We start from the raw sequence: 22,136 nt of genomic DNA, 5'->3' as shown, positions 1-22,136 counted from the left end.
TATGGCAAGACTTGCAAATGGCTGTCTAGCAATGATCAACAACCAACCTGACAGAGCTTGAATAATTTTAAAAAGAATAATGCAAATATTGTACAATCCAGGAGTGCAAAGCTCTTAGAGAGTTACCCAGAAATACCAATATTGTGCAACTACAGCCCGCAATTCAGGGCGTCCCTGCATGTGGGAATTCCTGTTCCTTCATGAACATCCCCACCATCGAGCATCACATTGGTTCCTGTATGAACACCCCCCCCGAGAGACCCCCCCCGAACACAACATCTTCATGCTTGTGTGACATTTTTGAATGTGGTTCAAAAGGGAAATAAAAGTATTATCTGAGATTTTTCGCACCCACCTACCAGAGTCCCCTTTGCTAGCTAGCGTCAGCGACATAAGTAGACAGTGTCCTTCGCTCCCGCCTACCAAACACCTGCCCTCACCGTCGTTAACAGAACTGCGGGAAAACAGTGGTAGACAGGCGGGGGCGACGGACACTGTCTACCGGTTGCCCCTGCTGGCACAGCAGGCGGGAGGTTGGGGTGACACCATGTGCTAGCTAACTAGCTAGCTTGTTAGTTAGCGACACCATGTGCCCCGCCTGCCGCCTGCTGTGTACCGGAGAAAACCGTGCCCGACAAGCAGGGGCGAAGGAAACTGTCTACCGGTCATCCCCGCTTCCCGATAGTACAGCAGACGGGAGGCAATGGCGACATCGTGTACTGACTAGTTTGTTAGTTAGCTAGCACACAGTGTCGCCACCACCTCCCGCCTGCTGTGTACCGGAGTCCTCCTTAGAACTAACTGGCTAAGCTAGCACCCAGTGTCCTTCGCTCCTGCCTGCCGGACACATGCCATCGCTAAAAGAACTGCTGGAAAGCAGTACCTGACAGGTGGGGGCAAAGGACAGTGTCTACCCGTGTACGGCTAGCTAGCTACCGTTGTCGCCCCTGCCCCTTCTTCTGTGGGGTTTTTCGACGGCTGGCATCCAACGTTATTGTGCATTAACACCACCTACTGTACTGGAACGTCCCCGCCTCCCGCCTGTCCTAACTTTAAAATGGACCAATAGAAGTATAAAGAGGAGTTCCTGCAGATGCAGGAATGGCCACATGCAGGAATTGCACCCTTCTCAAAAAGACTCACAGCTGTAATCGCTGCCAAAGGTGATTCTAGCGTGTATTGATTTAGGGGTTTGAATACTTATTTAACCAAGATATATTATTGTTTAAATTTTTATATTATTACAAATGTTTAAATTTTTCTTCCACTTTGACATTATAGAGTATTTTGTGTAGATCGTTGACAAAAAAATTACAATTCAATCCTTTTTAATCACACTTTGTAACACAACAAAATGTGGAAAAAGTGGTGTGAATACTTTCTGAAGGCACTCAATATCCGTATTCTTTCGAAAAACCCTCAATATCCTTATTCTTATATAAAAAAGCTTTAACCCACAACCACCCACTGTCATGCAGAACCTTCCGGTGTGTTGTTGATGAGTGAGATTAAGGTTCGGTCCTCTCTTTTTCGTTCTCTTCCTCAGACTCGGCCAATAGGATTTCAACGATTCCCTTTACTCATAATCCCCACTGACTCCTTTCCCTTTCTCTCACCTGATTAGAATGTTTGCCGTGGCCTCTGGGATTGGACGATTTGAACATATTTTATTTAACCGCTTTTGTAAGGCCTAATATTCAACAGCAGTGATCTATAGAAGAATTTCATTCTCAGGGTCAAGGAGGGATTCTGCCACAGAAGGGGAGGGTACAATCACTCTTTAGAAAATAGGAGTGATAGAGAGATGAGAAAAAAGGGGAAGAATCACACAAGTTGTCTTTAAAAATGAATGAGCAAATGGATAATCACAGTCACTGCATGGGAAGGAGAAAAATCAACATGGGCTCTCTTTTCATCTTGCAGTCCGAAAATCCTTGAGATGAACAAAAGTTCTGCATTTTGTTGCCGCTGTGTGCGTGTATTGAATCATGCATATAGGGTATTGAATCATGTCTGTTTGAGTTGAATAACTGAAAAATGCCCACAGTTTGAAACCAAATATTGTCCCGCATTCTACAACACTGATAAACGAACAAGATATCCATATAAAAGCAAGCAGGCTGGTATTCCTTGCTGTCTTAGATGTATCCTATTGTATGAATGAGGGAAGGGTGGTTGGGGACATAAGAGGACATCAAATAGATTCTGTAACTGTTGAACTCCCCATTCAATTGACCCCTCATGCCAAACTGCAGGGGCCCCACTCGCTAGAATCCAATTCCACTTCCTGCCCTGTGTAGAAAGACCGTCAGACGAGCTCTCTGATTGGACACACCATGAATATTTCATCACCCCCCCCCATCTAAGGCGGAGGTATCATGGAGGGGGATAGAGGACAGGGAGAGGAGGGTTCGATTGCCCTTTTCTAGGGTTGCACGTAACATCAACAATACCTTTCCCTCATCCTTCCATTCTATCTTCCTCATCTCCATCCATCCATAGTATATTTATGAGTTTATGTTTGGACAATCATGCATATGAAATGCCTCACTGCTACAATTCTACCCCCTTCGCCATCCCTGCATCCCTAATGCCCCCCCCCCCCATCCCTTCTTTCGCCATGCTGCCATGCTAAGCGATGCCCCCCCCCAGTTCATTAGCGAGCCCTTCAGTAGCCTGTCATAGAGGATGTGCTCCATCAAAGCTGATCGACTCCCCGTTTTCCAGAAAGATGTCGTGGGTTATCACCGTTTGCTCAGATCTCCGGCTACGGGGAACATGAATGGCAGGCCGTCGTTTGAAGACAGTGATTTCTCCACTGATACCTCCCAGTTGGAAATGTAGAATCTTGTCTGGTAAGACACCATATGCAAAGTAAATTACTATACAGCGTGGAACTAGCTCAACAGTCAGGGCCTGCCTTCCAGGCTTCCAGCAACCTAGTCTGATTCAACCATCTATCTCTCCCTCTCTTTTTACCTCTCTATCAGTCTCTCTCTAGCGCAACCCATCTCTACATTACACTCTGTCTCAGGGTTGACCAGAAGAAGAATTTTGGTCTCTGAAAAGTGAACAGACAAAAATGCCACCATTGACCACTGATTTCAATTTGTCAACATGCTTCTGGGATCTGACATTCACTGTACCACTGAACAAATATTTAAATCAATGGACCTTAACAAATTACTACATTTAAATATGTTGCAAAAGTATCTTTAACATTTACTGCACTTCATTATATATTCATATAATAGCTATTAGGGCACTAATGAAATTATAAGCATTGCTTAACGAAATGCGAGGCTAAAAGTAAGCAAACATTTAAGATGCCTAATACTGTGTCTACTGGGTACATTATATTAAGTCGCCATCATCATGCAAATGGCAGCGCTGGTTACAACTGTATTCCTTTGTAGTGGTAAAGCATTAATTTTAGCTCAAAAGGATATGTCAGTATTCTACAGGGAAAGTGGTGAGAGAGATAGAGGGAGAAAGAGAATGAGGGGGAGGAGAACATGTGCAGTAGTTTAGTCTGCTTCAGTCTGACCTGGTCTTTGTGTTCAATGTTCATATTGTATGAATAGTCCACCTGTGTTGGGGCTTTCTCTGTGCAAGTCGAGGTGTGCCACCGCCACACATAATAGCCAAATGAACAGTAATACAAACTTTGGATTTGACTGCGGTTTAGCTGTGGGTGAAATGTAAACTTGCAGGCTCCGTCTTTCCTCCTTCCTGAAGTGTCAGGTTGTTTTTCGGTGACGAATGAACGACAGAAAGAGAGGGTGGAGGAGGGAAGAGGACCGGAACTTATGACAGGGCATCGTTGTTGTTCAAATGCAATACTGCTTTAATGACAACACAAGCATTCTTCACATCTACAGAAATCACAAAATGTCTCGGAAAACTAAACAGCCCAAAAAAGTATGAAAAGCAGCATAGTGTGTAAAGTTCAGCTATGGATTAAGGGTTAAATGGACCTGATCATCAAGACTTACACTATGGATGGACATTGTGGACACAGACAGAAGCATGCACACACACGCCGACAACTGCACTCAACAGGACTTCTCGCCGTTGCACTGACCATTCCGGCTACATCTCTTCAATGAATCAATGAACACATGTACATACGTACTCACGTGCGTACACACACAAGCAAGTGGAGGCCAGTGATTTCCACAGAGAATAGGGTTATTGTCGTGTCCTGGTGAGCATAAACACCATTAAAATCAACAACAGCGTTCATGGTGGTAAAAAAAAGAAAGAAAGCCATTCTACTTGGACTGGTGGCGTGTACAAAGGGGGAACATAGCTCTCTCTCTACTGCCATACAATAAAAGGGGGATGATGGGGGTTGGTCCAGCACGTGTGACAGTGGAGATGGATGTGTGTGTATGTGTGGACAGTCGAAACAGAGGCAGATTCATCCATATTGTCAAACGGTGTCATTGTGGATTTCTGCTCCGTGGTCTGCGGGTGGGCAGGCGTCCCTTGTAGCGGGACACTGAGACTCACAGAAACTCTCTGGGAGATAAACCATCTGCCTCCCATCGCGATCCCACTGTTGGAGCTGTTTATTCCATTTAAGGCCCACCCTTCAGAGGAAGAACGGCTCAAACGCTCCTTGTCACAATCCCTGTCCGCCTAAATGGCTGACAAACGCCAGGATTTTGTACTGGAAGGGATCACCGCTGAGAGGTTGGCTTGTCTGGGGAACAATTTGCCCCTTTTACCGGTTTTAGAAGCAAATCTAAATATATCAAACACCAGGAGATGTACGCTTAACCAGCATTGTGGTTGAGAGGGTCCTTGGTAGGCACATATTTTACATGTGTCATACGCCTCTATGGTATTGTGTTATAATCAATGACGCACATGGCCAAGAACATACAGCTCCAAAACATGGACATGACGACTCACCAGCCACTCAGACAATGACCATATAACCATGGACACCCAAAGACTAGCCTGTCTAGCGAATCAGAGATAAGGAAAAGCTTTGAAATCGCTTTAGACATCAAATGACTAATCACTCACCCCCCCTGCTCTCCCTGTCTGTATGGAGCTCACACACCTCCAGTCACTCAAGGAGGGTTAACACTGGGCTTAATGAAATATTAAAAGGTGTCTGTACCTGCTGCTATTGTTGCCCTTTGGAATAAGATATAACCTATTTTTGACAAGTTTTCATCCTTCTCTCTGTGGCAAGACACTCGTCGAAAACCAAATCAGTCACAAAGAAGAGAAGGGTGTAATGAATCATCTATTTCATATTCCAAAGGCACTCGCTACTCTGAGGGAGAGAGGGAGGGAAGGAGAGAGAGGGAAGGAAGGAAGGAGAGAGAGGGAGGGAAGGAGAAATAGAGAGAGGGAAGGAGAGAGAGGGAAGGAAGGAAGGAGAGAGAGGGAGGGAAGGAGAAAGAGAGAGAGGGAAGGAGAGAGAGGGATGGATAGAGAGAAGTGGGAGATGAGGAGAGGAGGAGGGAGGCATGTAGAGATACTGTATTAGAGGGATGAAAAAAAGGAAAGACTAGGATGGGCAGAGAAAAAGGAGAATGAGAGAAAGAAGGAGAGAAGAAAAAGGAGAAAGCTGGCAGATGATACCAGGCGTCTGCCAAGCCAAGGAATCACGACAGGCTTCCTGTTTAAATAATCCCCCCCCCCCCAAAACAAATTGTTAGCCCCCCCATATCTAAAGTTGTTTAATGCAATTTCTTAATGAACATAATAGCCAGAAATAATAATGAAAGAAAATAAAAACATCTAAACGGAGCCCAGGCAGAGTTGTCGCCGGCGCTCAATTATTTCCTTGTCAAGTGGGTCTGTTTTTAATGAGGCCCTGTGGGACTGACGGCTGTCAGTCAGCCCTGACTTTTTGACACCATTACAACTTCAAATAGAGCCGCGCTCACTGCCTGCCGCAGCCACGCTGCACGGTGGAAAGGAGGCTGCAGCAGCGCTACAACTCAGCTCATCCTGACAGGCCGGGAGAGAGAGATAGAGGGAGGGGGTGAGGGGGGAGAGGGGAGGGAGAAAGGAGGGAAGGGACAGGGGAGAGGACGAGCACACGCAGGCACACACATAGGTGACTAGCAGATACATACACACAATAATATGTTATTTTGCTCATATACACCAACCTCCATGCATAGACTCTCATACAGACCTCCACACACACCAGTTTCTCCTTTTGATGGAAAAACTAATCGCACAGGTGATTATCTAATGAGGTTTGTCAAACTGTCAGGGATTTCTCCCCCCCCTCCTCTTACTTCCATTATTCCTCAACTTAATGATAACTCTCCACGGGTTGGCCCCACATGGGACGGACGGAGACGCACTATTTTGTTGCCCATTAATTTGAACCTTTGAAACCGCCGGGCGGTTGGGAGGTGGTGGCAGAGAAAGCCCCCCGACCAAGCCCGCTTCCAAAATAATACAATCCGCATGGCCTGAAACGGAATAGCAAATGGCATCGCTCTCGTGCGCGTTCTACCACACGGAGGCAGGCGGCCGTCTGGTCTGAGCCAGGCTGAGACCACCGGTCGTCTGTCTGTCTGTTGTGTGTGTTTGAAGGAGGTGGACGTGGGGGTACCTGTGTAGGTTTTAGTGAGAGTATATTTCTGTGTGAGTGTAATGTGTGAGCTACAGGGTTAATGAGAGCATAATTCAGCCCTCATGACTGGACACTAGAATCACCCTCAACAGTCCAACATTTGCAGTGCCTCTAATTATACACATAAAATGCAACAATATGAACCTGTTCACAAACAATAGAATGGCTTTCCCCTACAAAACAAGGACTGGACTAAAACACACACAGTATTGTGAGTTGGTAAAAAGAGCAAGGAACATCATTGTCAGCTTGAAGACTTTTGGGTAAAAGGCTCTACATAAAAGTACTGCATTATTATTGTCATCATTACAACTCGACAAAAAAAGAAGAAATACAAGTATTTAGACAGGACAACAGAGAAATTTCACTCATATTAAAAATGACTTACGTCTAAATTCACACACAATCAAAGCAATCCATGTTTCAATTGGTCCTGGACTATACATACTATACATGTCGTGATTCGCCGGCCAAAGACGATTGGTCTGCGTCAGTTTACGTTTATAATAGACTTCATAAAATATACACTTACTATCACATAATCTTTAATGATAGTTTTTTGGGATTATCATCAATTCTAAAACAATTTTATAAATAAATAGTAACAGAATTACTGTTGAAAAACAAAAAAAAAACTATTTTTCTACGTATGTACATTTGCCATTTAGTACAGTATGTTGCCTACTATTATCAATTCTCTATTAATGTCATGTGTGTTCATGGAGTCTGGACAATATTGAGATCCCTTACAGTCAGATAACAGTGATAGGAGTGAGTAAAAAGGGGCTTTCCTAGCAAATCCTGGGTCTCCATCCTTGAGCTAAAACACAAGCAAAACTTTTCATGCATTTTCTATAGGTTGAATATATCTTCCATTTACAAATGTATATCTCATATTTGGGCCCAACCGTGTTGAAAAAGGTGACTCTGAATACCACCTCTTATTTGAAGGCACTGTCCTTTGTGCTGTGCTGTATGTTCAGTTTCATAAAGAGGATAGCTAGGAGCTACAGGCCTGGAGGCTGTGTGTGTGAATTCGTATAGTAGGCCCCCATGTTAATCTTGTACACAAAGAGTTGAGTCTAGAGCTTAATAGACTAGCTGTGTTGAAAGTTGGTCTGACAGAGGGAAAGAAAAGCTCCACGAACAGATATACAAGCACTCACACACACTCATGCACACACACACACTTATTTGCACACATACACACACACACACACATATATATATATAGAAATGGGACCGCAATCACCTTAGGTCAGACAATGGACGTGGCGAATAAAACAGTAGTAGGTTCTACATATTTGAACCCGCCTAGCCTTTTCCTCTCTAACCAGGGAAAAGATGGATCTCCAATGCAAACACAGTCCAGTGACAACAACACCATGAATATTATCAATAGCAAAAAAAAAAAAAACAGTGGGGGCTGTCTCAGAGAGAAAGAGAGCGAGAGAGAGACCCCTGTCAGGGCCCAGAAAGAGTGATTCATGGGAACCATTTGTTCTAATTACTCCAGAGCAACGCTTTTGTCGCTATTAATCATGTGTGTGTGTGTGTGTGTGTGTGTGATGGAGTGTGTGTGTGTGTGTGTGTGTGTGTGTGTGTGTGTGTGTGTGTGTGTGAGCATTGGGGGAGATCAGTGCCCTCGCACATTGAAATAGATGGCCAGAATGATGGTGAGGAGGATGGTGGCGCCGAGGACGAAGACCAGGACTCGGTTCTGGATGATTCTGCCGAGAGAGAGAAAGAAAGAAAGAGAGAGCGAGAGAGAGAGAGAAAGAGAAGGAAAAAGAGGTAAAGACAGGGTTAGCCAGGGGTTACAGTGGTCTGTTTGAATCCACAGAGACATCTTAAACACGCCCAAACTTTTATGCATTTATGTGCAACAAATTGACCGGCCCTTAACTCAGAGGTTATCATGTTTAATGGGTATCATGAGGGCCTCATACAAGGGTATTTACTGTTCACAGTGTTCATACTGACAACACTGCTATCCAAAAGCGATAACACACGTAAAAGGACGCACGCACAAATACGCACGCGCACACACAGACACACACGAAAGCCTGTGTACACGCACACAATTGTTTGTTCCAGCATCTCCCAAACACAGACTCGTAAACACACATCCAATCACACACACAAAACTGCAGACAGAAAGTGGAAAATGTGTCTCACAAGTTTCCTGGAGGTAATAAAATCAATGAATTACTGATGGAATTTGCCATAAAATGCCCCACTCTCTTGCACATTAAAATTTTCCCACTGTCGCCTAAGTAAACTTGACAAAAAAAGTACTTGGTACAAGAAAATTATACAAAGAGAGGGAGGGAGGAGAATGAGAGAAAATTGATGTGTTAGTTTGTGTGTGCGTGCGTGTTTTTGCGTGAATGTATCTCTGTGTGTGTGTGTCCATAGTCCCAGAAGTAGTCTCCAGAGTGCCTCTCCCCACACACTTCCCCACCCTCCGTCACTCCTGACAAATGACAGAATTATCACATTTGCTGACATGTGGAGGGGGAGTGGAAAGGGAATGGAGGGGGAGGTGGGCCAGTGTCCACTGCTCTAAGCAGGAGATGAATAGCCCATGCTCCAGCCATTCATCACTGGGGCTGTGGAGCTGCAACTCAGGCCTGCTCACTCACCCCCTACCTACCCCTTCCCCAGCCCAAGCATCTATCCTGGCCTGAGTATAAGGGCAGTGTGCTCTTAACTCCAGCCGTAGACCTGCTCTTGCCTCTAGCCTTTGTCCTGGACTGATCTTCTATAGTCAGACACTTATCCCAGCCTGAGTTTCAACTTCTTACACCTTCTTCTATGGCCCCAACTTCTCCTCTTGTACCTTCCCCTGTCCACTTCCCTTTACCCCCTGTCCACTTCCCTTCACCCCTTTGTCTGCTTCCCTTTACCCCCGGTCCACATCCCTTTACCCCCGGTCCACATCCCTTTACCCCTGGTCCACATCCCTTTACCCCCGGTCGGTCCACATCCCTTTACCCCCGGTCGGTCCACATCCCTTTACCGCCTGTAAGCATCCCTTTACCCCCGGTCCACATCCCTTTACCCCCGGTCCACATCCCTTTACACCCTGCCCACATCCCTTTACCCCCGGTCCACTTCCCTTTACCCCCGGTCCACTTCCCTTTACACCCTGCCCACATCCCTTTACCCCCGGTCCACTTCCCTTTACACCCGGTCCACTTCCCTTTAACCCATGTCCGCATCGCTTTACCCCCTGGCCACCTTCCAGCCCAAACCTCTAAACTCAGTCCTTGCTGTCTATACTCCATCCCCAGCCTCTAGAATGATCCACTTACCCCTGTCCTACTCTCACCATCCCCATCTCTCAGTTATGACTCTATCTCCCACAGCCTGGACCTATGCTACCCGTGCTCCAGCCCCAGCCTGACATAGAGAGGGTCTCCAGGGGCCTGAGCCATCAGCCTGGAGACAGCTCAGCAGCCCTGAGAGCCCCAGCCTACACACCAACACAACACTTGTCTCTACATGCATATGTGCTGGCGTGTGCCTTTGCTTGTATGCGTGTATGTGTCTGTATAGAGTTTAAGTGTGTTGGAGCATGTACCGTGAGTGATTTTACGAGTGTCTGCCTATGAGCAAGTGTGAGCAAACATGTTTGTACAGTACATGATACTGGTTGTGTTTGTGTGTGTGTGCATGCAACGCATGCAAGGGCGAGAAAATACATTTGTAATGAGAGTTAAGTAAGCTATGACATAACACTCCCCCTGACGCTCTGAGTATACCCATTCATCATGTTTATTAGAGATTGATTTGAATAAATGGGCCTCGTCTCTGTGGCTCTGGCCTCTCCTGATAGGGACCTGGCGCTGCAGAATTTGCATAATGCAGAGCCGATTGGGGGACAAGCAGGAAACATTAATCAGTGCGTGTTTAGCTAGGCCACATCTCCCCCATGTCTCCCTTTAATTGCCATTCATTATTTAGCATGATTATTTACCCGCAAATGCCCCAACAGAGATGCTAGCATGTTACTGTATGTGCTGTGTTTGGGGATCCTGCTGCTAGTTAATTTTACAGCTGTGGAGGAGGGGTTGAGATGAATGAGGAGGGTTTTTTGGGGAAGTTCGTTTTGGGCTGGCGAAAGCTTGGTTAGAGGGATACGTTTTATTTTAATAAGCTTTAATAAACTATTTATAAGTAGCGTAGCTATCGGCCGATACTATTGATCAATGAGTATTCTAGCATTCATAACCATTTATTAACATGGTATGCATTATAAAATGACTAATTATAAGCATTCATTATAATTTAGAAAGCATTTATAAGTATTTATAATGGGGTAACCTATAGGGTGACTTTTTACACTATACAAATGTAAAAGTATTATTCTTAAAAACGAGAGCATAATTTAATGTCAGAAGCTACCGTACTTGCAGACTTTCAGTCATTATGCCAATGCTAGTTAGCATTTGCTTGCGAAACTAACTTCTTTCATACTGCACGCAGAGACATAAAAATGGTATCTACAAGTTGATCTGACTCTGGGTAAGTAGAAAAACGGCTTGATTGTGTGAATCTCACAGTATCCCTTTACCACTTAGCCTAGGGAAGATTCGGTCCATTTCTCTGAAGCCCTATTTCTGGTCATATTTTACACTTCATATCCGCGTTTACATAAAAACACAACATGCCTATATTGAAAACCCTAACTAGGGGTGTCTAGTGCATTGGATATGGAAAATGCCTCCTTAATAACACCGGGAAAGCTTTTTGATGCCAGCCAGGTCATTTGATGCCAGCCAGGTCACCCCACCTCTTTAAGGAATACCTGGGATAGGATAAAGTAATCCTTCTACCCCCACCCCCCCCCAAAAAAAAAATAATAATAAAAAAATATATAATTTTTTTTACATATTGTAAAGTGGTTATCCCACTGGCTATAAGGTGAATGCACCAATTTGTAAGTCGCTCTGGATAAGAGCGTCTGCTAAATGACGTAAATGTAAATGTAAAATTTGAATGAATGTGTAAAATGCATGGGACGGGCGAGCCCTCTCCTGCCTACAGTAATGTAGATGAATATACCGGTGGTTAGGGGCCTCTGATAACACCCTCCGAGGAGGGAGGAATAGGCCCACAGGCCACCCCTTCAACCACCTCACGCCCAGGCTGCCAGACGGGGAGGAGAAGAGGAGAGCCCAGAGCGGAGGAGAGGAGCGAGGGGTTAGAATGGAGTCATAATTCACTTAAGCCATGTTTAAATCCATTTACAAAACAGTGTCTGTGACACTTTAAAAAGAGTGTATGCCCTGCCCTCTGACAGTCAGTGAAATGAACCCCAGAACCCCTACGACAGAGAGAGAAGCTAGAGGTGTGAAAGGAGGAATATTCAGTTGGTTTGGCTAGTTGCAGACTGTCTCTCTGTAAAATACAAGAGCATTCAAATGTACAGTATATCCAATTGTGCCTGATGGCATGATGATCTCAGTAATCTACATGTGTCATACAGGCATGTGAGTCATTTATAAAAGGATCACATATCTGTGTAATGTGTTGATTTAAAATTGGTCACTACAATCCATCATAAAGTGGATGAAAACCAGATCAGTCAGCGATAGTACTGGTAACAGTCCCCATTTTTATAATCCACTGGACCAAATTTGCAATTATACTTTTTGCTACAAAGTTGTCCATCTAATAGATATCATCTACACTGCAAAGATGAGATGTGACACAAAGGGATTCATATCAGTCTACCAGCCATATACGATTACAAGCCTTATTTATTAAAATGAAGTCACATAATGCCATCGTAAAATTCTCCAAACACATCTTGGACCAGAGAGTTTCAGTGTGAATTACATGGTTTCTTCTACCTTATGGCAGATCCAGCTCTGAGACATCACATCTCCAGACAGAACAGAACTTATCAAACCGGATCCATCCTCTGTGTTTGACACTTGACATAGGAGAAAGGAATGGGAGGGGTGGAGAGGTGTGACACACCCTCCACTGTGATCCACACCACACACTCCCTCTCTCTCTCTCCCTCGCTCTCCCTCTCTCTCCCTCCCTCCCTCCCTCCCTCAAGCAACCAAGTAGTTCACTAGAGAGCAAAGCAGCTGTGGTACTACTGGGTGATGCTGTATGTGCATGCAAGTGCGGGAGAGAGGGGCAAGGGGAGGGAGAAGTATGAGAGAGAGGGGGTGGGGGGGGCGTAGGGTTGAGAGAAGAAAGAGGGATGGAGCAATGGAGAATGAAAACGAGAGAGAAGCAGCAGAGAGCGCGAGGGGGAAAACAGAAACCCTAGAAGAGTCCGTTTACCCGGAGAAGGAGGCTAGAAGAGAGCCTCCTCAGAGACAGATGAAAATAATGAGGACTTTTCTGTCAGGAAAGATTTACAAAATCTTACCCATGTTATTAAAATTTAAAATCTCTTTTTTTTATATATATATTCCCTCTCCCTTAGTGTATTTTCTTCACAGCACACCCTTATTACCAGTCCTAATGAGGCCAGGGATACACCTCTATGGTGTGTGAGTGATTGAGAGTGTGTGTGTGTGCGTGTGTGTGCCCTAAAGCCCCTCACACACCCCCTCTCTGCTGGCTCTCTGAGGTGGACTTGCGGACATACAGACACACATTCAGACAGACAGACGACACAACACATCACTACTACCTTAGAAAACAAACTTAACACCCAGAGATTTTTTTACCCTTTATCCCTCCTTTCCACTACTAGGCCAATAAAACTAAAATCAATGTCTGTCTGACCAATTCTGGTTCTTTCTAAATCCTGGGAATATGCAGCATGGGACAGGAGTGGAGGAGAGGAGAGAAAAGAAGGGAGGGAAAGAGGGAGGAGGGAGGGGTGCCGGAACAATCAATGTGTTCACAAATAGTGAGAGTAATGGAAATGGTGCAGAAAGCTGGGGGGCCGAGCCCTGACTAACGCGTTTGCTTGTGATCGTGAACTAATACAAATAAATATTGTATTCTATTGTCCATCTTCACTACCCTCCTCCTCACACACAGTCATGTCAAAGTACTCTGTTTGAATTGATCGATTAAATGGAAAGAGCTAAAAGAACTTGCCATGTTTCAATGAAATGAATGAAAAAATGAGTCAAATCATCATCAACAGCATACAAAATAAATGTGTAAAGACATCACTTGTGTGCGAAGACCCACATAATTTTTTTTAAATAAACAGTCAACCCACATAAAACTATTAGAGCTGTTGGGTTAAGAGCTTGGATAATAGGCTGACCTGTAGTAGTGAGATTTGATCCCTCTGTATGCATGTTCTGCCCATTGCCCCAAGGGTGTATTCAAGCTAAATACGAAGTCCCCGACATCATGTAATTCCCGAAAGAAAAACAGTACTTATGCACACACACACACTATCACACTCTAGCCAGTACGGGATGCTGTATCTCAATAGGAACCTGAATGTTAGAATACATCATTTTCACAAGGGCTTATTAGCCAAATTCCTGTGCAATTAACCACTGGATCTCTTTATGAAAGTATGAGTGATTTTCTGGGGGTACTAGTAAATGCTCATATACACCACAGGACTTGATACGCAATGAGGGCTCTCTTTTCCTTCCACACACGTCCAACAACCTTGTTCAATCTTTATCTCTATTTACTGTATTGTACATTCTGTGCGACAGTTGGAAGGAAGTCTGATTGTCTCCGTTTGGAGTCTGTGGTCTGAGCGAGACCATGACGGAGCACCTTTTTTTTAACGAGCTTCGCACAGACGCATGAGAGCAGCACCGGGGCTCTACAAGTTCATCCATTTTTTATTTGGCAGCTAACAACCCAGCCAACAGCGGAGGCTGGGACTTGGACCTCTCCTGGAAATGGGTTGGAGGGTGGAGAGAGGGGAGGAGGGAGAATGAGATGCAGAGATGGAGGGAGGGAGAGAGAGGGAGGGAGGGAATGAAAGAGAGAGGAAATATATAGAGAGGAGTTGGGCACTGAGTGTGTGTGTGTGTGTGTGTGTGTGTGTGTGTGTGTGTGTGTGTGTAAAAGAGAGCCAGGCAAAGAAAGCGACTGAGGGAAAAATATAGAGGGAGAGAAAATACCTTGTTTGCAACTGTTTCTGGAATTTTCAAGAACTTTTGCCTGTAGTGGTTTCAGGTAGCTGCAGCCTCCTGTCCCGGTGAAATGTACAGGAGGCTTTCTCTTATTTTTATAGATACCAGACCACTTCCCTAGCTAGCAGCCTGCCAGAAAAGTAGCTCTCTCTCTCCTTACCTCCCTTTCTCTACAATCTCCCTCTCCCTCACCCTATCCCCCTCTCACTTTCCTTGCTTCATGTTCTCCTTTTTCGGTATTATACTTACCTTACTCTCTATTTTTTTGTTTAACCACTTTCTCCTTACCTTCACATGGCCTCTCCCTCCCTACTTGCCTTTCGGTCCCCCTTTGTCTTTTCTTGCATCCACTATTCTCTTTACACTCTCCCTCCTTTTAATATGTGGATAATATGTGCATTATGTGTCCTGCATACTTCACTTATCTACCATAGGCATCTAGGAACAAACAAATAGCTGGAGAAAGGACAGAGTACTTTTTTGAGCATGTCCACAATGGGGCTTCTATTTTCTCCTAATATGGTAGCATTTAATTAGGCATATCCCAGAGGAAGGTCAGAGGAAGGCCCAAAAAATTGTCAGACTCCAGCGACCCAAGTCACAGACTGTTCTCTCTGCTACTGCACGGCAAGTGATTCCAATGCACCAGGACCCTGAACAGCTTCTACCCCGAAGTCATAAGACTTCTGAACAAGACTGCTAAATAGCTAATGAAATGGCTACCCGGATTATCTGCATTGACCCTTTTTTGCACATACGCTGCTGCTACTTTCTATCTATCCTGTTGCCTAGTCACTTTACCCCTTCCTGTATGTACAGTACATAGCTACCTCAATTACCTCGTACCCCTGCACATCGACTCGGTACTGGTGCTCCCTGTATATAGCCATGTTATTTTCTACTCCATGTATATAGCCATGTTATTTTCTACTCCCGGTATATACAGTGGGGAGAACAAGTATTTGATACACTGCCAATTTTGCAGGTTTTCCTACTTACAAAGCATGTAGAGGTCTGTAATGTTTTATCATAGGTACACTTCTGTGGTCCTCTGTAGCTCAGCTGGTAGAGCACGGCACTTGTAACGCCAAGGTAGTGGGTTCGATCCCCGGGACCACCCATACACAGAAATGTATGCACGCACGACTGTAAGTCGCTTTGGATAAAAGCGTCTGCTAAATGGCATATTATTATTTATATTATTACTTCAACTGTGAGAGACGGAATCTAAAACAGAAATCCAGAAAATCACATTGTATGATTCTTAAGTAATTAATTTGCATTTTATTGCATGACATAAGTATTTGATACATCAGAAAAGCAGAACTTAATATTTGGTACAGAAACCTTTGTTTGCAATTACAGAGATCATACGTTTCCTGTAGGTCTTGATCAGGTTTGCACACACTGCAGCAGGGATTTTGGCCCACTCCTCCATACAGACCTTCTCTAGATCCTTCAGGTTTCGGGGCTGTCGCTGGGCAATACGGACTTTCAGCTCCCTCCAAAGATTTTCTATTGGGTTCAGGTCTGGAGACTGGCTAGGCCACTCCAGGACCTTGAGATGCTTCTTACGGAGCCACTCCTTAGTTGCCCTGGCTGTGTGTTTCGGGGGTTGTTGTCATGCTGGAAGACCCAGCCACGACCCCATCCATCCTCCCCTCAATACGGTGCAGTTGTCCTGTCCCCTTTGCAGAAAAGCATCCCCAAAGAATGATGTTTCCACCTCCATGCTTCACGGTTGGGATGGTGTTCTTGGGGTTGTACTCATCCTTCTTCTTCCTCCAAATACGGCGAGTGGAGTTTAGACCAAAAAGCTCTATTTTTGTCTCATCAGACCACATGACCTTCTCCCATTCCTCCTCTGGATCATCCAGATGGTCATTGGCAAACTTCAGACGGGCCTGGACATGCGCTGGCTTGAGCAGGGGGACCTTGTGTGCGCTGCAGGATTTTAATCCATGACGGCGTAGTGTGTTACTAATGGTTTTCTTTGAGACTGTTGTCCCAGCTCTCTTCAGGTCATTGACCAGGTCCTGCCGTGTAGTTCTGGGCTGATCCCTCACCTTCCTCATGATCATTGATGCCCCACGAGGTGAGATCTTGCATGGAGCCCCAGACCGAGGGTGATTGACCGTCATCTTGAACTTCTTCCATTTTCTAATAATTGCGCCAACAGTTGTTGCCTTCTCACCAAGCTGCTTGCTGTAGCCCATCCCAGCCTTGTGCAGGTCTACAATTTTATCCCTGATGTCCTTACACAGCTCTCTGGTCTTGGCCATTGTGGAGAGGTTGGAGTCTGTTTGATTGAGTGTGTGGACAGGTGTCTTTTATACAGGTAACGAGTTCAAACAGGTGCAGTTAATACAGGTAATGAGTGGAGAACAGGAGGGCTTCTTAAAGAAAAACTAACAGGTCTGTGAGAGCCAGAATTCTTACTGGTTGGTAGGTGATCAAATACTTATGTCATGCAATAAAATGCAAATGAATTACTTAAAAATCATACAATGCGATTTTCTGGATTTTTGTTTTAGATTCCGTCTCTCACAGTTGAAGTGTACCTATGATAACAATTACAGACACACGACTGTGTATGTAGGCCATACATGGATGTTGCATGTTAAAACAATAACTTATTTACCTTTCATAATCTTTACAATACAATGTATTATTACAAAAGCATACTGTATGCAAGGATACATGGGGTTGAATTAAGTGGCTAGCAAAGCAATAGGGTAAACTTGACCTAACTTGCTGTTCAAGCATTAACCCCTGACGGGTCCCACCGCTGCCACCAACTGCTGTTGTGACTGATGCTATGCATTCTGGGACGGTGTCTGGGCAGAGCGGGACATTGAGACGGGAATCCCTCCAGCCTGGAGGTTGATAGTGAATAGTACAGCGTTTATACAGCGCCCGATAAATGACTTTTCTCACTATTTCGTCTCGCCTGCTAAGATTTCCGAACACAAAACCTCTCCGCTGCATTCCATGGGAGGGCCAGCTGCGTATCGGATTAACGGGGCCTGCTGTAAGGGCGTGACATTAGCCATGGAACCATAGGCTTCCAAAACTATGATGCACATACATTTTTATTGTTTGTTCAGTATTGGAATCTCATTAGGCCACATAAATCATCCGTATGGGCTGTCCGTTCGCTTTCACCGAGACTGAGGGGAAGAAAAGGAGAAAAGGGAGGAGGAGAAGGGGGGAAAAAGAGAAGTTGAGCAGGGATGCTCTGTGCGTTCTAGGGCAGACCCGGGGCAATGGTTTACGATGTCTGCATGCTGCGTTTCAGTCACACAATACCCGCCACAGACAGAGTGAAAGGAGAAAGATAGATGGGGTTTTATTGGATTCTTTCACATGGCTGTCTTGTTAAAGACTTTAGGGAAAGTTATTATGTTAGCTTTATAGGTGCTTGTTGTGCTGCTTTTCTGTGTAGAAGTATTGGGTCTGACAATGGTAGTAGGAATACAGCCTGGATTGACATTTGACACAGATTCCTTTGTCATGGAATTTGGCAACTTGAAGCCATTGGATCAGGAATAGATAAGAGTTTTTAAAAGCTGTTTGGGATCGCAGCATTACAGAAAATGGGGGAAAAACAAACAAACAGAAATGACTAAAACAAATTCTGTTTATGTAAGCATTGCCAAGAGTATTTGCCATGCTTCTTGTATGGTACCATGTGACATTGTTTGTTTAAGCAAGCAGCCAGAGTACTGTCTCCACTCCAAACAATGCTTGAAACTAAATTATGTCGTAAAATAGGGCTAGGATTCCATGGAGGAGAAGTAATGAGGAAATGTGTGTTTATGTCTGCCTCTTTTTACTAAATAGTGTGGAGACTCCTTTTGTATTTGTTTGCCATTTCGAATAAAGTCTCCAAATATTTGCTTAAAACCCCCTGTGGCTTCATTCAGCATCCTGTTTCTCCAGATATGGGTAATGTTGACATACTGATCTCAACCCCAAAATACACACACCCACACGCGCACAAGACAGAGTATTGCCTACTCAGTTATCACACAAATAGTTCACCCAGAGCATGAGTAAGTACACATTTCTTCTGAATAGAAAGGTATTTATTCTGTAAATACATATTTTCAGCAAAAGCTGTTCCAGCAAAAGTTTTTTACAAATGCTATTTTGAAAAAAGTACAGTAATTTAGCACAACGTGACCATTTAACGTTTATTTTGACAGGGAGTCATGCAGAGACCAATGTCTCTTTTACAGATGAGCCCTCTATACAATTGACCATTGTGTACACTTTACCACAAATACACTCAAGCAGGATCTTTAACGAAGTGTTGACTAAGTTTGTATACAAAGAAACTGATAGTGAAAAACAAACTAAAAGAAAAACAAGTTGATACTATAGAACTATAAACTACTGTATATAGACAGTGGGCAAGTATTTGCAAGAATGAAAGGAGAAATGTGCACATGCAGCGATGGTTGCACAAAGTGGCAGTGAATAACTGAAAACAAATGGCAAAACTGAATCAACATTTCACATTTACATTTCATTCATTTAGCAGACGCTCTTATCCAGAGGGACTTACAGTTAGTACATTCATCTTAAGATAGCTGGGTGGGACAACCACTTATCTCAGTCATAGTAAGTCAAATGTTCCTCAATAAAGTATCTATCAGAAAAGTCAGTGCTATTAGGGGGGAGGGGCGAGTGCTGTGGGATTATTTAAAATACTTCTTGAAGAGGTAGGGTTTCAGATGTTTTCGGAAGATTGGCAGGGACTCTACTGTCCTAGCTTCAGGGGCAAGCTGGTTCCACCATTGGGGTGCCAGGCCAGAGAAGAGCTTTGACTGGGCTGAGAGACCAGAGGTGGCAGAACTGAGTACTTGGGTTGGGGTATAGGGTTTGAGAATAGCCTTAAGGTAGGGAGGGGCAGTTCCTCTTGCTGCTCCATAGGCAAGTAGCATGGAGTGGGGGGGGGGGGCGATACGCGTTTGGCGACCTATGCAAACAATGGCTGTGACGGTTAGCAGCCTAGCACTTCAAAACTAGCACTTAGGAAAAAACAAAGAGCTCCTTCCCTCTACCTCAGGCCATTCACCTGGTTTGAATAGTCTGTCATATAATAGCAGTACAGCTACAGTTCAATGGACAGGCCAAAACACAGGGTGATGGTGACTGACTGGAAACTGTCAAGAAAAAAAATGGCCTCTGATTTGTCATGTCTTGATTTCTATAGTTTACTTGTTTTAGTCTGAACAGACTGTTTACTGGTTAAAGGTGAGCCGGGTTGTTTAGTGGTGTGGATTAAAATTTGCTCCAGCAGGAGAGGTCAGAGGTCAAGTCCACAGGCTTCAGGGCAGCAGGCCCGTCTTAGAGTTAACCCTGCGACCTCCGGGGTTATGGACACACTACGCTAGTGTGGCCAGGAGGCAGGAGCACAGGAGATCAACTGAGGTCCACTGTGTGTGTGTCTGTGTGTGAGAGAGTTTGTGTACGCATTAAGAGGGCGTAGTGTAAAAGTGGAAAACTACAGGAGTGCAACTGACGCGTCCGTGTGAAATAACCATCGGATTACACAAGAAGCCCCAATAGAATCACGGCTTGTGATTCATCGGTTGTTGGAGAACCACTTGTTTGGGCCTTGTGTTTCAAAGCCAACCAGCTCCACTTTGTGTCTCCTAGTGGATAAACGGGGGAATCTTCAAGCTGGTCGGTCAGTCCAGTAAGAGGGAAAAAAAGGATAATGTCATCTACCGTTTGACTCTACAAGGGAGGTTTTAGTCAGTCTAAATAATCCATGCTGTTGCATTAAATTTGCAGACCCACATCTTTCTCTTTCCCCAGTACAATCCCAGTCTTAGCTGTGAGGGGGGTTGTATGGATGAGAGATAGTGGAGAGTGAGAGGGGGATAGTGGGGATGATAAGATAGAGACCTAAGAGGTGAGTGAGTGAGAGAAACAATGAGGCAGAGGAAAGAGAGAGAGAGGGACCTATCCAGCAAGAGAGAGAGGCGGATGGGAGAGAGAAAGAGAAAGTGAGAAATAGGAGAGGTGAGGGGATAGGAGGGGTAGAGGGGAGGAAGCCCTGAGTGACACTGATTCCCTCATGATTCCCCGGTGTTATTGGCTTGATGCTCTGGCTCCATTTGCTTTGTGCCCTGGAGGCTGGAATCCATAGACTCCGCTCCAAACTAATCAAGGCCCGCAGCCACAGGGTCAGGCTGAAGAAAACTCTGGAAAAATCTATAGGAAGGTTTGCGATGGAACGACAGGGAGGAAAGAGCGAGAGAAGGAGAGGAGAGAGAAGAGGGGTTCAGAAAGACTTCTCTAAGTCCACTGACAACTGCACAAATTAATTTACTACACTTTCCTTCTTTCTTGCCATCTCTGAATGTATGGAGCGGTGGAGTGAGCGTGAGAGATGCAGAGTCAGGGGTTGTCAGGGCTGCTATGTGTTAGTTCTAACTGGTGACGTTCTTGTGGAGACGCACCTCGCACAGCATAATGCTCCGCCCACTCTTTACCCCTTCTCTCTCCTTAACAAACCCTCAAACCTATGAGCTAACTTGGAACAAATAAAATAGCGTAGTCACATTTCAGATGGTACATTCATGAATAAAAATGACATTGAAAATGATATTTCTTTCCAAATCGGAAAAGTGACAAGGTGCACATCTTGAATGCGAGCGCAATTGATCAAAACCAGTGATTATTGGTAATGGTTATATTGAGCTCAATTTATGAGAGTTGAAAGACATCTTTGGCAGTATTATAAACCTTAAAATATCTGGTGTCTAGTAGGCTACAGAAGTAGAGAAGGCCCAATTCTTTCTCTGAATCTCAGTAACATGTTTCTCTCCCCAATCTTGAAGCATCCAAATGTTCTGTCGATGCCACTCCATATACAGTCAGTTTAGACACGCATTATATGTCAGAACATCCTTTATACAGGCCTTTCCACTTAAATGTTACCCAACTAAATCACTACAAACCTCACAAACATCTGGGACAAACATCCCATGTTGATGTTACAGTTTCTCCTCTTGGTCATCTACAGTAAGGCTTGACCCTGTCCTAGGGGTCGAGTCCCTTCTCAGATACTCTCCATTTCCATCCCCATACATTCAACACATCACAGGCTGACCAAGGAACCAGAGGCACACCATGGAAAATTAATGGGGAACGATCATCCATTATTAATACTGAAGACTTCGATTCTTCACACAGAGAGAGAAAGAGAGAGGAGAGATAGTTTTCTACCAGGACACAACCCTGTTTGGGGTTGTCCCCTCAGTGCCACTGCTGAAGGAGAAGTAGGTTTATACTAACAAAGGGATTTTTCTTAACTTGTTGGCCTATTCCTCCACAGCCAATTAGAGGCTGGGGAAGGGGGGCTGGGATAAGACAGATGATTGGCTATAGGCAGAGAGCTGAGAATTGTG

At 44.7% G+C, this 22,136-nt stretch overlaps 1 protein-coding gene across 4 annotated transcripts in view; it reads right to left on the bottom strand.

The window, feature by feature from the left end:
• Window positions 1-5,422: 5,422 nt before the first annotated feature.
• Window positions 5,423-22,136, bottom strand: part of LOC121586414 (vesicle transport through interaction with t-SNAREs homolog 1A) — a 191,929-nt gene continuing 175,215 nt past the window's right edge. For 2 of the 4 annotated variants that reach the window (XM_041903071.2, XM_041903080.2), the window contains one exon: window positions 5,423-8,346. In XM_041903071.2, coding sequence (XP_041759005.1) covers window positions 8,253-8,346 — 94 coding nt within the window. In that variant the 3' untranslated portion in view covers window positions 5,423-8,252. The remainder of the gene's footprint in view (window positions 8,347-22,136) is intronic. The other 2 variants (XM_041903088.1, XM_041903097.1) reach the window with 1 other exon arrangement.

Source organism: Coregonus clupeaformis, chromosome 2, assembly GCF_020615455.1.
Source record: "Coregonus clupeaformis isolate EN_2021a chromosome 2, ASM2061545v1, whole genome shotgun sequence".
Classification (NCBI taxonomy): Eukaryota; Metazoa; Chordata; class Actinopteri; order Salmoniformes; family Salmonidae; genus Coregonus; species Coregonus clupeaformis.
This window is presented reverse-complemented; position numbering and strand designations above follow the sequence as displayed.